The sequence below is a fragment of the Acanthochromis polyacanthus genome, chromosome 14 (genome assembly GCF_021347895.1).
Source record: "Acanthochromis polyacanthus isolate Apoly-LR-REF ecotype Palm Island chromosome 14, KAUST_Apoly_ChrSc, whole genome shotgun sequence".
NCBI lineage: Eukaryota > Metazoa > Chordata > Actinopteri > Pomacentridae > Acanthochromis > Acanthochromis polyacanthus.
Genome location: NC_067126.1, coordinates 40,197,307 through 40,211,353, shown reverse-complemented (window position 1 = coordinate 40,211,353; position 14,047 = coordinate 40,197,307). Strand labels below are relative to the sequence as shown.

Here is a 14,047-nt window from a genome sequence, read left to right as displayed (position 1 = left end):
ATTTTATATGTAAAATAACAAATTAAATCCCTTCCCACTAAGTGTCCTGTTCCAAAAACTCCTCTCCAGGAAGTGTGTTAATTCCAGATCACATGACCTGCTCCTCATGATGTCATTTCCTCCTGAAGAAAAGACTGGAAGACTCCAAGGCTTTCTGACTTATTTCATAGAAAGCAGTCATCAGGTTTACTACAATGTCTGTAGAAAGCAGTTGTATAAATAATATTTAGAAGAATCTTTCTCTAAAATACCATGTGGTGTTTGGTTATAGGCGGCCATGTTGGTTTTAGACCTGAAAACAGCTAAAATGTGGACTATGATACAAAAAGTCCTGCTATTAAATATTGATCCTTCTCTATCAGAGGACCAAGGTATGTCCAGGTGGAAGAGGGAGGAGGAAACTGCTGCTGCCAGTTTGGAGGAATTTCACTCAAATGATCATTTTTCACCCAGTTTCTTCATAAAACTTGATTTTTATTAAGCTTCATATAAAAATGCACATTTTACATTCATTGTAGGACATTTTACACACAAAACAGGAACAAAAAGCACAAAATATGTTACAGATGATTACCTAAGCTGGGCTTTTTTAAATTTTTACGCTGTATTAGTCTCATTTTGCTTTCTGCTCCTGGAAACAGCACAACTCTGGCAAGAAGTACAGAAAACTAAATCACAACTATAATGCCACGAATCGTTAATCAAACAAAAATTGGATATCTTTGATTATTTGTTTTATAAAAATAAAAGACTGGAATCAGCAGAAAAAACATTTTTTAAGTATCCGCAATGCTGGTAAAAATGAAAAAAAATGTAAATTTTATGGAACATGACCCGAATGTGTTCCTTTTCTACAGATTGTGTAGAAAAGTGTCAAATTGCAGACATTTTTTATTTTAAGTATTTTAAATGTCAAGTTACATGCATTTCTATTTTTTGAACAAAAATACTGTACTGTTTATGCAGTATTTTTCTGCTCTCTTAAATTACGTACAAATTTATGTAAAGACAGTATTTTCTTGAATTAAATATGTATCTTTTTCTACAGGTTTATGCCCATGCTGTAGGTGTTTTTTCCTTGTAATTTTGTATTTTTATATTTATTTGTATTTTTATATTCAGACTCTGCAGTTCTGGATACAAATTAAGCCATTTTCCCCACAAATTCCTGTTTTCTTTATTTCTGTGCATGTCTCTCTGTGTGAATGCAGCCACAGGTTTAAATGAATAATCCCTGAATTTCTGTCACATCACTGTTGGTCTCTAACTGAGTCACTCGTAGCTTCTTGGTTGCAGCAAAAAGCACAAAATTTTAGTTTTTTTTGCATGATCTGGTTTAAGACAAAATGGTTTATTCTTTGGCAAATTTAAAAAGTAAAATTCACTTCATTACAAAATGCAAAATAATGTCAGAGCTGTGAATCATTTATCATGGATTAAGTTGTTAGTCATTATCTCTAACACAATTTTCTCAACAAAATGACATCAAACATATTTAGTCTAAAGTTACAGAATACAAGGACAAGCAGGAAATTAGCACAATAAAGAGCTCAAATTTGTAGATTTTTTTGCTTGAAAATAATTGTAAATACACTTAAATCATGAACTACATTTTAAAAGCGGTTTAGAATCACAGATAAAGGACACAGTGTATTTGCTGACAGCAGTGCTCAGACTGCTGCAGCAGGTGGCCTGAATGTGTGAGTTTTTTATATATTAATGATTACAGACTCCTCTGTTAACTCACATTTATTAAAACTCTCCTGTTTAGCCTCGCCCCAGCTGGTGGAGGCAGACAGCCGTCCTGCATGAACCTGGTTCTGCTGCCGATCTGCTCCTATGTAGTTTTTATGTAGTATTGATCTTTACCTTTTGATTTGTCAGGTAATTTAACATTTTTATAACATTTTAGAGTTTTAATCATAATATTTAAATTGCTTGGATAAATTTACATCATAAATAATGACAATAATAACCTTAACTTTGTATGTCTCTGTTGGAAGCAACATCAGCTGAGCAAATGACCTGGCTACTAATTTTTTTACTTCAGTTAGTTTACTTTTATTTATTAATAATGACATACTGCATTTAGTATTTTTGCATCTCTAAGATTTTTTAAATTTAAATTTTACCCTAATTGTTTTTGTGTTGACTTGTGGGGGCTCTTTTGCATTGTCTGTAATCAAAGTTCTTTGTATACTCTTGTTTTAAAATTGCTGTATGAATACAATTATTATTTTGATTATTATTATTATTGTTATTATTATTATTATTATTATTGTTATTATAGAGCTGGACACCAAATCATGACATCAACAGGCAGTAAGGCAAAATATGATTGAATTACGTAAATGCTGAGGCAGGGTTAGAAGTTGATTTGTGTTTGAACGGAGCATTTTTGGTGTTTCACAGCTTGGTCTAAGAGTCTGATTACACCAACATGTATGAAGATGAACTGTGTGGGGGAAATCAGTCACAATATCTCTGCTACAGAACCTGAGCCTGCAGGAATTAAATGTCACCAAGCTTTCAGCTCCATCTATGTTTTTACGGCCATTTGAAATAATTTTCTGCTCCACTTTCTGGTTTGATAAATCCTGAAGCCAAACAATTAACCCAGTAAAAGATTTTTAAGGGCCTGCCAACGTGCCAAAATAAGATATTTTAGGGCTTTCAAAGAGAATTCAGCAACACGAGGTTAATCATATCGCCTGTCGTAATCAAGTCGATCTCGGCTGCCACCGTAGTGATTGTTGTGGTCGTTAAGATTGTCTCGACTGCTACGATAGCGGTCACTGTGATCGTCAAGGCGATCGCGACTACCGCCGTATCGATCACGCTGATCGTCAAGGCGATCGCGACTACCGCTGTATCGATCACGCTGATCGTCGAGGCGATCGCGACTACCGCCATTTCGATCACGCTGATCGTCGAGGCGATCGCGACTACCGCCGTATCGATCACGCTGATCGTCGAGGCGATCGCGACTGCCCCTGTAGTTGTCATACCGATCGTCAAGACGATCACGACTCCCACCGTATCGGTCACGCTGATCATCAAGGCGATCGCGACTTCCACGATATCGATCGCGCTGGTCGTCCTGGTAACGCTGAGATTCGATATCACTGCCCCTTCCATCGTACTTTTCTTTGCTGCTAATGTAACTGTTCTGATCATCGTCCAACTTCCGTACAGCTGCTGCGACATTGTGACTGATCTCAGGAACGACGTCTTTGTCTTCGTATCGATCAGCCTGCTTTTTCTCGCTGTTTGCCTTGTCATCCCTGTACTGCAATGTCCCAGCTTCAGGCTCCTCTTTGTCATGAAACTCCATTTCTTCAGGGGAACTAAGAGAGAAACAAGGATGACTTAGATACAAACAGTCTAGATACTAGCGTAATAGTTTTAATACCAGAAACATCCAGGACGTGCGGTACGTACCCTTCAGCATATTCTTCCTGTTTGCCTTTTTTTCGGCAGCAACAACAGAAGATGATAATTCCAACAACCACAACAGCTGCGAGGACGGCTACAACAATTATTACAGTGGACGCAGTGCCCATGCTGGCTGGGTAAAAGAAAAAGAAAACACGGAAAACATTTAGTCCTGGTCTAAGATACCATCCTGACAAGTTCAAGGAACTTTCTTAAAGTCCAGTGGATTGATTTAAACTACTTTGGACATCCTGACAACATTTGCAGCTTCATTCGCCATTTTGAACTATTTTTCTTTGACTATAAGGACTAGGGTTCAAAAGTTTGGGATCACTTAAAAGTGTCCTTATTGTTGAAAGAAAAGCACTTTTTTCAATGAAGTTAACATTAAATGAATGGTAAATCCAGTGTAGACATAGTTAATGTGGTAAATGACTATTGTAGCTGTAAACAGCTGATTTTTAATGGAATATCTCCATAGGGGTACAGAGGAACATTTCCAGCAACCATCACTCCTGTGTTCTAATGCTACATTGTGTTAGCTAATGGTGTTGAAAGGCTCTTTGATGATCGGAAAACCCTTGTGCAGTTATGTTAGCACATGGATAAAAGTGGGAGTTTGGAATTATCTGGATGAGCCCAAACTTTAGAACGGTAGAGCGTTTTGGTACAGTGGATGACAAATGAGGATAAAGTGGAAACCCAAACTGCTTGGTTAGGGTTACAGGTTTTGGTGATGGTGAAATAATAAACAAGTCAGTACTGATGAATGATATGGGACACTGCTGTGGTTTAGTTTTACTCTATACAACCCTCTTTTGTGTATGCATTGCCTTTAAGATAAGAGCACTCTAAGAAGCACTCTAAGAGGCAGAAGAACCTTCTGAATCATCAAAGAACCGTTTGTAGGGTTCAATTTTGAACTCATTATTATTAATGATATTTTTAACAATTTTTTATCTATCTATCTATCTATCTATCTATCTATCTATCTATCTATCCATCCATCCATCCATCCATCCATCCATCCATCCATCCATCCATCCATCCATCTGTCATTACAAAGACCGGACTGAACAACTATTTTTGTCAAAATGTAATTTCTTTTAAGTTGGGCTCCATCAACTCCTTAGGAATAATGGAGGCTTATTAGCTGTTAAATAATCCAATGTCCATACATTTTTGTAACCACTTGCTAATTTGCTACTAGGAATGTAAAATGAAGTGAGTTTCTTTGTGCGTAACATGGCGGCCTGCAGCTGCCTGGAAGTGAAGAAAAGTTGGAGTCTGTGATGCAGTTGGGAGTTGAGAGGAATTTCAAAGCTGAGCGGTGGTTTTCTGTAAACAGTGCAGCAGGTAGATCGTGTTAAAAGACTCACGAGGCTCCACAACCAAGGTAAGGTTGCAGCTGGCAGAACCAATTCGATTCTCTGATGTGCAAACGAAGAACCCAGATGTCTCTCTTGTTACGTTAAAGAGAGATAAAACTCCATCCTCTGCAACACAGTATCACAAATCAGACCATTTTTTACACTAATACTGATGAAAAGAGACTAATATGTTGGCCTCACAGTAATCCACGGCTGGCTGAAGTGCTTACTTTCAGTTGTTTTAGGAGGAAACGGCCTGGCCATGTTTTGGGTGCTGTAGGTCTTCCAGCTGTAGGTCGGTGCTGGAGATCCCTCGTTTGATTTACAGGTGAGTTTGATGTCTTGAAAATACTCTGCTGTTCCCTGAATGCCACAGATCGGTGTAGAGGGAGCAACTGGAAGATAAAGAATGGACCTGATAAATTCTCTTTGTCACAAGAGAGCTCAGACAAAGCACAGTGTTGATTACATGCACTAACATGTCTGCCAACACATAAAGAACCATATCAGCTTGTAGATTCTCACCCAGAACCAGGAGGGAGGTGGTGGCAGCTAGCGTTCCCTCGTCATCGTTGTAGATGTTGACGCTGCATTGGTAGCTGCGACTGTCCTCTACCGTCACTTTGGTTAAGCGGAGCGTACTCGTTCGTGTGTCCAGGTCAACCTCGAGGAAAGCTCGGCCTTCGTAAGCAGGAGCAATGTTAACCGGACGGTTGTAGAAGTAAGAAGCCACGGCTTTCTAGAGGAGCAAACACAAAATATCTGCTCAGTATAATGCAAATTCCAAACGAAATTCTGCTCTTAGTCCTTGTTGGTTTGCTGCAGTGGGGTGTTGATTGGTATTCTGACCAACACAGAGCATGAGTCTGTGGAGGTAAACCGACCCAGAACATTTACCAGTCCTCATTTTATAGGGATGGTCACAGTAGGGGGAGCGTATGTAAATAAAAGGGTGAATAGTGGGTAATTTACGTATGGTTGCTAATTAGTAAGAGGGTAAGACAACAAAGAATAAAAGGTGGTTGAATCAAGGGGTCTGGTAGGCTGTTGCAAATAATGAAGGAGAGACACTAGAAAGTATCTGTATGAACAGATGTGCTATTTTCTTTATCAGTGTGTAATTAATGCTACAAATCATCCTGTGTTGGACAGAGCCGGTGATTGTAGACACTGTAAATTAATATTTACTACATGAACAGAAGATGGTTTGTTTTTCTGTTATTCTAAGTTTCACTTTTGTTTTGGATCTCTTTCAAATGAATGAGAAAGTTTCCAAACTTTTGACTGTTAGTGTACATTATGACTTAAAAAAACTCAAATTCTGAAATAGTAAAACAGATAAATATAAAGTCTTATTGAATAACTATAGAATAAATTCTCTCCTGATTCATTCAGTTGTTCTTCAGTCCCTGGACCAAGGTCAGTACTATTATATATGTCCAGCATTTAATAGAAATTATTATGAACTAAGCAGACGGTATAATGCCACAGTGTTGTTTGGTCTTACTCTATATAATTAACATTTTCTCAGTAAGATTATTAACATTTTGATTGAGAATATTAACCAGGCAGCGTAAAACTCAAAGGTAGGCATGTATATGAGCATAAACTGCTAAAGCCACTCATCTTGTTGTTTATTAAGACGAGAAATCCAGCAGCTTAATGAGATTCTACCATGAGACTTGTAGAGAGACAGGAAACTAAAGCAGGTGAGTTATGTAAGGCCTACACTTCCCATAATGCAGCTCTAATGGCACCCTTTCATTGCCTGGTAAACACCCACATCTTCCACGCTTCACTTTCTCAGTTTTACTGTCTGCTATGATGATGATGATGATGATGATGATGATGATGATGATGATTTGTAGTCTCTGAGGTTATTCTAAAAACAGGCCATGAACACGCCGCTGATGTTGAAGTTACACGTGTGTGAAACACCAGTTTAACTTCTCACCATTGGTTCACCAGGAGCGTCTGGATAAGCTTCCCATGTGAGCAGCATTGTGCTCAGGTCGTTGTGAGCCGGGACAAATGAACAGGTCAGGGTAACGTCTCCTCCTCTGGCAACCTCATAATTACTGTCTGGGATAGAAACCTCCAGACTCCTGCAGCAGGAGAGCACTGGAATAAAAGGAAAGGCACAGTAACACTCTGTCCCACCTGCTTGTGCAGTTTTCAAATTGGATGACAGAAAAAAAGATTAATCTAACAAACTATTTCTTCACAGGCTAATGTAAATATTGGTTTCACCCACAGGTTTCTGAAATCTAATCCTGCTTCCGGTAGAGTAGCAAGGCGTTGGGTTAATGATTAACGCTGCTGATACCATAAAGGTGTGTCAGTGGATTTTTTTGACAAAGGAGAAGGAATAAAAGCGTAAAACGTACCTGTTAGTATCAGAAACAGCTTTCGCCATGCGAGTTGTCCTTCTGTTGTCATTTCTGAAAGAGGTTGAAAGCATCCAGACACTAAAAAGTAGGAAATTGATGCTCTCGGTCCAAGAGCAGGAGCCCGCCTAACCTTGACGATGAAGTCCCAGGTATGGAGAAGTGGACTCTTCCAGGTAATAAGTCAACGGCTACGGGTCACATGTCACCTGAGGTCCAATCATTGATCTGTTTTCATTTGATTCAAACAGCAAATAATGAGTAAAGACGTGATAATCAGAGAGTATACAACAAGATAGACGATAGATAGATAGATAGACGATAGATAGATAGATAGATAGACGATAGATAGATAGATAGATAGATAGACGATAGATAGACGATAGATAGACAGATAGACAGATAGACAGATAGACAGATAGACAGATAGATAGATAGATAGATAGAGAGATAGAGAGATAGAGAGATAGAGAGATAGATAGATAGATAGATAGATAGATAGACGATAGATAGATAGACGATAGATAGATAGATAGATAGATAGACTATAGATAGACTATAGATAGATAGATAGATAGATAGATAGATAGACTATAGATAGATAGATAGATAGACTATAGATAGATAGATAGATAGATAGATAGATAGATAGATAGATAGATAGATAGATAGATAGATAGATAGATAGATAGATAGATAGATAGATAGATAGATAGATAGATAGATAGATAGATAGACTTTTGACTTTTAGCAAACTTTAATTATGTGACATTCTGACAAAATCTCAAGACATTTACATTTTTACATGTAAATTAATAAAACAATATTAATTATAACACACTGTCTCACTCATACACACACACACACTCAAAAAAACAAAAACAAAAACTAGTCCTTCAGAAATTAAGTACCAAAGAGCCATCCTTCTCCAGCGAGCACAGGACCTGCCTGACAGCCCACACATCCCTAAAACCATCCAAGTTGTTTGTCAATTTATAAAATGCATATTCAATTCTGAGTCGAGCTGCTACCAAACCCTTCAAACAAGAGACTGGGTCAGTCCAGCCCACCCCCAGCACTTTGTTCTTACGACTTTTCCATATTGCCAATTTGGCACTAGCAAAGACAAAATTAATCAACACCAGAGTTCGCTTTTTCTTGGGAATGTATTTGGGACCAAAGATGAAAAGGGGAAAAGAAAACACCTCTCCCAAACCCCCCACCCACTCCTGCAGTGTTCCAAAAAGCCCAGCTAGTCTGGGACAGGACAGCACCAGGTGTTCGGTGGTCTCTGTGTGTGAGCAGAAAGGACATCCATCCCCAGTGCTTGGATCAAGGTGAGCTCTGTATCTGTTCGTAGCTATTACTCCATGTATAATCCTCCACTGGAGATCAGCCACACGTTTCTCCACAGGAGGCTTATACAGGACCCTCCAGCTGCCGTTAGGGGAAAAGCCTGAGCCAAAACTCTCAGTCCACTTGGACTCCCTGACTCCAGTGAGGGAGTCCAGGTTCAGCACCTTCATGCAGCTCAGGTAAAACTGCTTTCCTGTGCAGGAGCTCAAAGTACCCAGTACTGGACTCCTCAGAGACAGCAGCAGCCCACTCTGCTCTCTCCAGTCACTCACTGCAGGATTCACACTCAGAGACGGGAAGGTGTACTCATGGCCGTCTGTCCAACGCTCGGCCAGACCCCGACTCTGAGCAAAGGCCCTGAGGGGCCCCGACAGGGACTGCCACACCTCCTTCATCAAGTTCTGCAGCACTCTGGTTGATCTTATGCCAGTAAGCTGAGCCAGTCTCTCCACGGGGGTTCTTGCGAGGTGTCCAAGCTTCGTGACTCCTGCTTTAACGAAAGCACTTTTCAGCGTGACAGAGGACAGCACGGTGCTAACCAGGAGATCATTACTGAAAAGTGGCTCCTCAAACAGCCACGTCCCGGGCTTTGGGTCAGACATTCGAGTGAACACTAGAGTCCTCCAGGCCTCAAACACAGACATGTAAAAAGGTGAGAGTTCAGTAAAGCTTGAAGCAGGGGGCTTCAACAGGAACAGCTGCTTGTCCAGTCCCAGTCCTCCAGCTTTCCGGAGCAGCAGCACGGCTAACGCCGACCAGCTGAGAGATGATCTATACAGCAGCCGCTGAGCTGCCTGAAGCCTGAAAGCTGCAGTCCTGGAGGCGATGTCGATCAGGCCCTGTCCCCCCTCTGCCACCGGAAGGTACAGGACGGATGCTCGAAGCCAGTGATGACCCGACCAGAAAAAGTCCACCAGGAGCCGCTGCAAATGTTTCATCAGTTCAGATGGAGGGTTCAGCACATAGAGTCTGTGCCACAGGGATGATGCCACCAGATTGTTGACAATCAGAGCTCTTCCCCTGTAAGACATCTGAGGTAGCAACCATTTCCATTTAGATAACTTGGCTTCTACCTTTTCCAGCACTCCCTCCCAGTTTTTAGCTATAATGTCCTCACTTCCCAAATACACTCCCAAGACCTTTAGCCCCCTGTTTCCCCACCTGAGGCCACCAGGAAGACTGGGAATGTTCCCTGCACTCCAGTGGCCGACCAAACAAGCCTCACTTTTGTCCCAGTTAACTTTCGCTGAAGCAGCCTTCTCATAGAGGCCCAGACAGTTTTTTAGCTGCTGGGTGTCCTCCTGACCCTGCACAAAAACATTAACGTCATCAGCATAAGCAGACACAACTAAAGACCTGTTCTGAGCTGGTTCAGGTAAACATAAGCCCCTCAATTGCTTTCTGAGTTTACAAAGAAGAGGCTCAATGGCCACACTGTACAGTTGGCCAGAGAGAGGACAACCCTGCCTGATACCTCTGCCAACTGTAACAGGACTGCTGAGCCCACCACCCACCTTCACTACACAACATGCACCACTGTACAACAGCTTCACCCAGGAAAGGAAGTGCTCCCCAACACCAAAAGCCTGCAATGTGGAAAACAAAAAGGAGTGATCGATACGATCAAAGGCTTTCTCCTGGTCAATAGATATTATTCCAGTCTTTAAGTTCTACAGTTTGCACACATCAAAAGTGTCACGCATTAAAAACAAATTGTCCAACATGGATCTGTCAGGGACACAGTAAGACTGATCAGCACCAATGATAAAATCCATAAAACCCTTCAGTCTGTTGGCTAAAACCTTTGACAATATTTTATAGTCCGTACATAAAAGGGCTACGGGTCTCCAGTTCTTCAGCAGGGTCAGGTCCCCCTTCTTTGGCAGAAGCGATATCACCGCCCGCCTGCAGGAGACCGGAAGAGTTCCCCTCAGGAAAGACTCCTGAAACACGTCCAGCAGGTCCGGTCCCAGGGTGCTCCAGAAGTGTTTAAAGAAATCTGCTGGTAAACCGTCCATACCCGGTGCTTTCCCTGAGGCCATCTTTGTTACTGCAGAGGTCAGCTCCTCCAAGGTGATGTGGCAGCCCAGGGTGTCCTGATCTGCTGGGCTCAGCTGAGGAAGGTCCTGGAGAAGCTCAGCTGCAGCCTCCACATCACAGCGCTCAGCTCTGAACAGCTCGGAGTAGAAAGTCACGGCATGCCTCCTCATCTCAGTGGGGTCTGAGGTTAACCCCCCATCAGGCAGACGCAGACACACCATTTGTTTCCTTTGGCCTTGTGACTTCTCCAAGTTGAAAAAGAAGGACGTTGGGGCATCAATATCTCTGATGGTGGTGAAGCGGGCTCGGACCAGGGCTCCTTTAGCTTTCTCCAGGAGGAAAGAGTTCAGCTGCTGTTTCTTGGAGAGCAACCGTTCAGGGTTCTCCACAGACACACACTCCAGCTCCCTGATCTCTGCCTCCAGCTGCTCCATGGCCCTTTGGACTTCTGCAGTGGACTGGGCGGAGTACTGTTGGCAGAAAACCCTAATCTGACCCTTTCCTACCTCCCACCACTGACTAAGAGAACCAAAAAACTCTTTCCTGGACCTCCACTCTGCCCAAAACAGTTTAAAATTTTTACAAAAATTAAAATCATTCAAAAGTTTTATATTAAAATGCCAGAATGACCTGGACTTTCCTGAAGAAGCCAAAACCAATTCTAATAAAACCAGGTGATGGTCAGAGAAACCGACTGGTTGGATTTGACTCTTGGCTGCACGAGTAATAAAAGACGATGAAATATAAAATCTGTCCAGTCTCGCTGTACTGACCGTGCCGTCAGAGACTCTCACCCAGGTGTACTGTCGAGTGTCGGGTGTTTTAACCTCCAGATGTCAACGAGGTTTGCCTCTGCGACCATCTGGGCCAGGAAAGAGGATGACTGAGACTGAATCTCCTGTCCTATCCTGTCCAAAGTGCCGTCAGGGCAGCAGTTCCAATCCCCCCCCAGTATGATGCACTCCCCCTGACTGCTACTCCCTAAACTGTTTTTTAACAGATTAAATAAAACCAGACGTTCAGAGCTTTGATTAGGTGCATAAATGCTAAATAAATTAAAAACAAACCCCATGATTTCCACCTTTACCATTAAAGCTCTGCCCGCCATGATCTCACAGCTGGATAAAATGGTAACATGTATGGATGGGGAGAATAAAACAGCCACTCCAGCACTACGGTTTGAGCCGTGGCTGAGTGCATACTGACCCCCCCACCACATTCCCCAGTCTGCCTCATTAACACTGTCACTGTGTGTTTCCTGCAACAAAACTACATCTATTTTTTTCTGTTTAATAATTTCAGATACTAATGCTCTTTTCTGTGGGCTTCTACCCCCATTAATATTTAAAGAAGCTACCCTTAAAGGCTGCATATGAGGAGACATGAAAAAGAGCAGGACAGACAGAAAAATACAGCAGAGAGAAAACACCCTGTGACACACAATCATTTCTGAAATTATTTGGAAACTTTACGTTTTTTCAGTACGTTTTTTCCCCTCAGAATTTTCCTCACATGTGCGACATGCTTTTGGAGACGATACCGTTTTTTGTCACACAGCAGATCCCTACCTACGACCTTCTGCAGAGTATCAACAGATTTCACACATTTCTGCATGTCAGGGAAATAATCTGTTATCTCCACTGACCTGCCAAAAGAGTCATCTAAGAAGTCTGTCACCTCCTCCAAAGAATATAAATCTGTGCTCAGTGACACACTGTCTGCCACAGACACAGAATCTGAGTCAATATCAGCATCTGAGAAAACCACTGCCTGCTGACTGCGCCCTGGAGCAGCCTGAGACCCAGTCTGCAGCTTCTGCTCCGTGTCTGCAGCCTCCACCTGCATCAGCTCACCTGCAGCCCTCACCTGCTCAGGAGCACAAACTCCCAAATCCTCTGCTGTGTGAGCCTCAGCATGCTCAACACGGCACTCAGTCACAGTATTCACTGGCACACTTTCAACAAAAACCGAGTTAGACTCGGAAACACTGTGCTGTGCGGCAGCCGCGGAGGGCGCGCCAGCGGCAGCCGCCGCCGCGGCCGAGCCCGCGGCAGCCGCCGCCGCGGCCCAGCCCGCGGGACCGGCAACAGCCACCGAGTCCCCGGAGCAGGCAATCGCAGCATCTGGCTCCGTGGAACCGGCCGCAGCCACCGCGCCCGCGGGACCCGGAGCCACAGCCCGCCCGGCCCCACCGCTCACCTCCCCGCCGTCACCCCCAGCCGGTCTCACCGTTTGCTGTCTGTGTGGACAGGCAACACGTTTATGGCCCACGTCCCCACACTCAAAACACTTCATGTTTCCTGAGCTAGCATAAACCATGTAGAAGCCTTCCTCATGTTTTACACGGAAGGACACGTCCAGTGTTTGTGACGGAGAGTCCAAAAACATAAAAACCTGTCTCCGCAGTGACTGAACATGCTTCAACTTAACGTCTTTACACCCCAACGCAACAGTACGAAACCCACTGGCAAACTTACCAAAACGCCTTAGCTCCTTCTCCAGCGCTTCGTTCTGAATGAATGGAGGGACGCCAGATACTGTGATCCGCGTAGACGGCACGGCCAGAGGAGAAACTTGAATAAACTCCTCGTCGAGGGTTAATCCATTCTCTATCAGAGTTGTCACAAAGCTCTGATGCTTAAAAAAAACGACGACAGCCTTGTTCATACGGGAAGCATAAGAAATGTTCCCGTGACCCACCTGGTCTCCTACCGCCAGCAGAACCTGCTCCACGGTGGAGGCCGGTGGCGGCACCAGCCTCACACCGTGGCTCAGGGAAGCCGGCGGCGATGGCGTCCCCACCACGAGGCACCAAACACACCAAAAAACGCCAAAAACACTAAACTGTGTCATGATCAGTGTTGACCACTTGGCGTCGCTGCTGTTTAGCTGAGCACTGTGTTTGTATGCTGCAGCAGTAGAATGAGAAACTCAGCATGTGAGGCACACTAACAGCATGAGCTAGCTGCAAAATAAAAAATGGTTATCTTTACCAACAGCAAGCCTCTTCCTTCACTCCAAGAACACAAACACAACATGGTACCAGGAGTAAACTAAGTAAGTTGAGCGACCACGGACGCCACCGAGGAAGAAGCCAACATGGATTTGAAGCCGCCAGAAAGTCTGAAGCTGTCGGGCAACATAGATGAAAATTGGCGTGCATTCAAACAACAGTTCGCCCTGTATGTTACGGCCATGGGACTGGAGACAAAGCCGGACACGAGGAAGGTAGCGCTTTTGCTAACGCTAGCCGGGCCACAGGCCATTGAAGTGTACAACACGTTTGTGTTCGCTACGGCTGATGATAAAGACAAGTTGGAAGTTGTGCTTGCTAAATTTGATGCTCACTGTACTCCAAAGAAAAACGAGACGTATGAAAGATACATGTTTAGATCTCGTATGCAGTTGAAAAATGAGCCGTTTGAGAGCTTTCTGACTGCCTTGCGTTTGAAGGCGCAG

General features: G+C 43.2%; 1 protein-coding gene across 1 annotated transcript; it reads right to left on the bottom strand.

Annotated features, from left to right (window-relative positions):
* Positions 1-166: 166 nt before the first annotated feature.
* Positions 167-7,429, bottom strand: LOC110956954 (cell surface A33 antigen). The gene is made up of 7 exons (XM_022202742.2): positions 7,193-7,429; positions 6,760-6,926; positions 5,331-5,544; positions 5,036-5,200; positions 4,815-4,931; positions 3,442-3,568; positions 167-3,347 (listed from the first exon to the last, which is right to left on the bottom strand). The coding sequence occupies exons 1-7, from the start codon at positions 7,242-7,244 to the stop codon at positions 2,699-2,701; spliced, it is 1,491 nt and encodes a 496-aa protein (XP_022058434.1). The 5' UTR covers positions 7,245-7,429; the 3' UTR covers positions 167-2,698.
* Positions 7,430-14,047: the final 6,618 nt, after the last annotated feature.

What these genes read in the sequence shown, in the direction of transcription:
- LOC110956954 (XM_022202742.2), bottom strand. Translation starts at nt 7,244, where the DNA reads ATGACAACAGAAGGACAACTCGCATGGCGAAAGCTGTTTCTGATACTA. An exon ending in GCTGTTTCTGATACTAACAG is followed by an intron (nt 6,927 to 7,192) that starts GTACGTTTTACG and finishes CTTTTATTCCAG; the next exon opens with TGCTCTCCTGCTGCAGGAGT. An exon ending in ACGCTCCTGGTGAACCAATG is followed by an intron (nt 5,545 to 6,759) that starts GTGAGAAGTTAA and finishes TTGCTCCTCTAG; the next exon opens with AAAGCCGTGGCTTCTTACTT.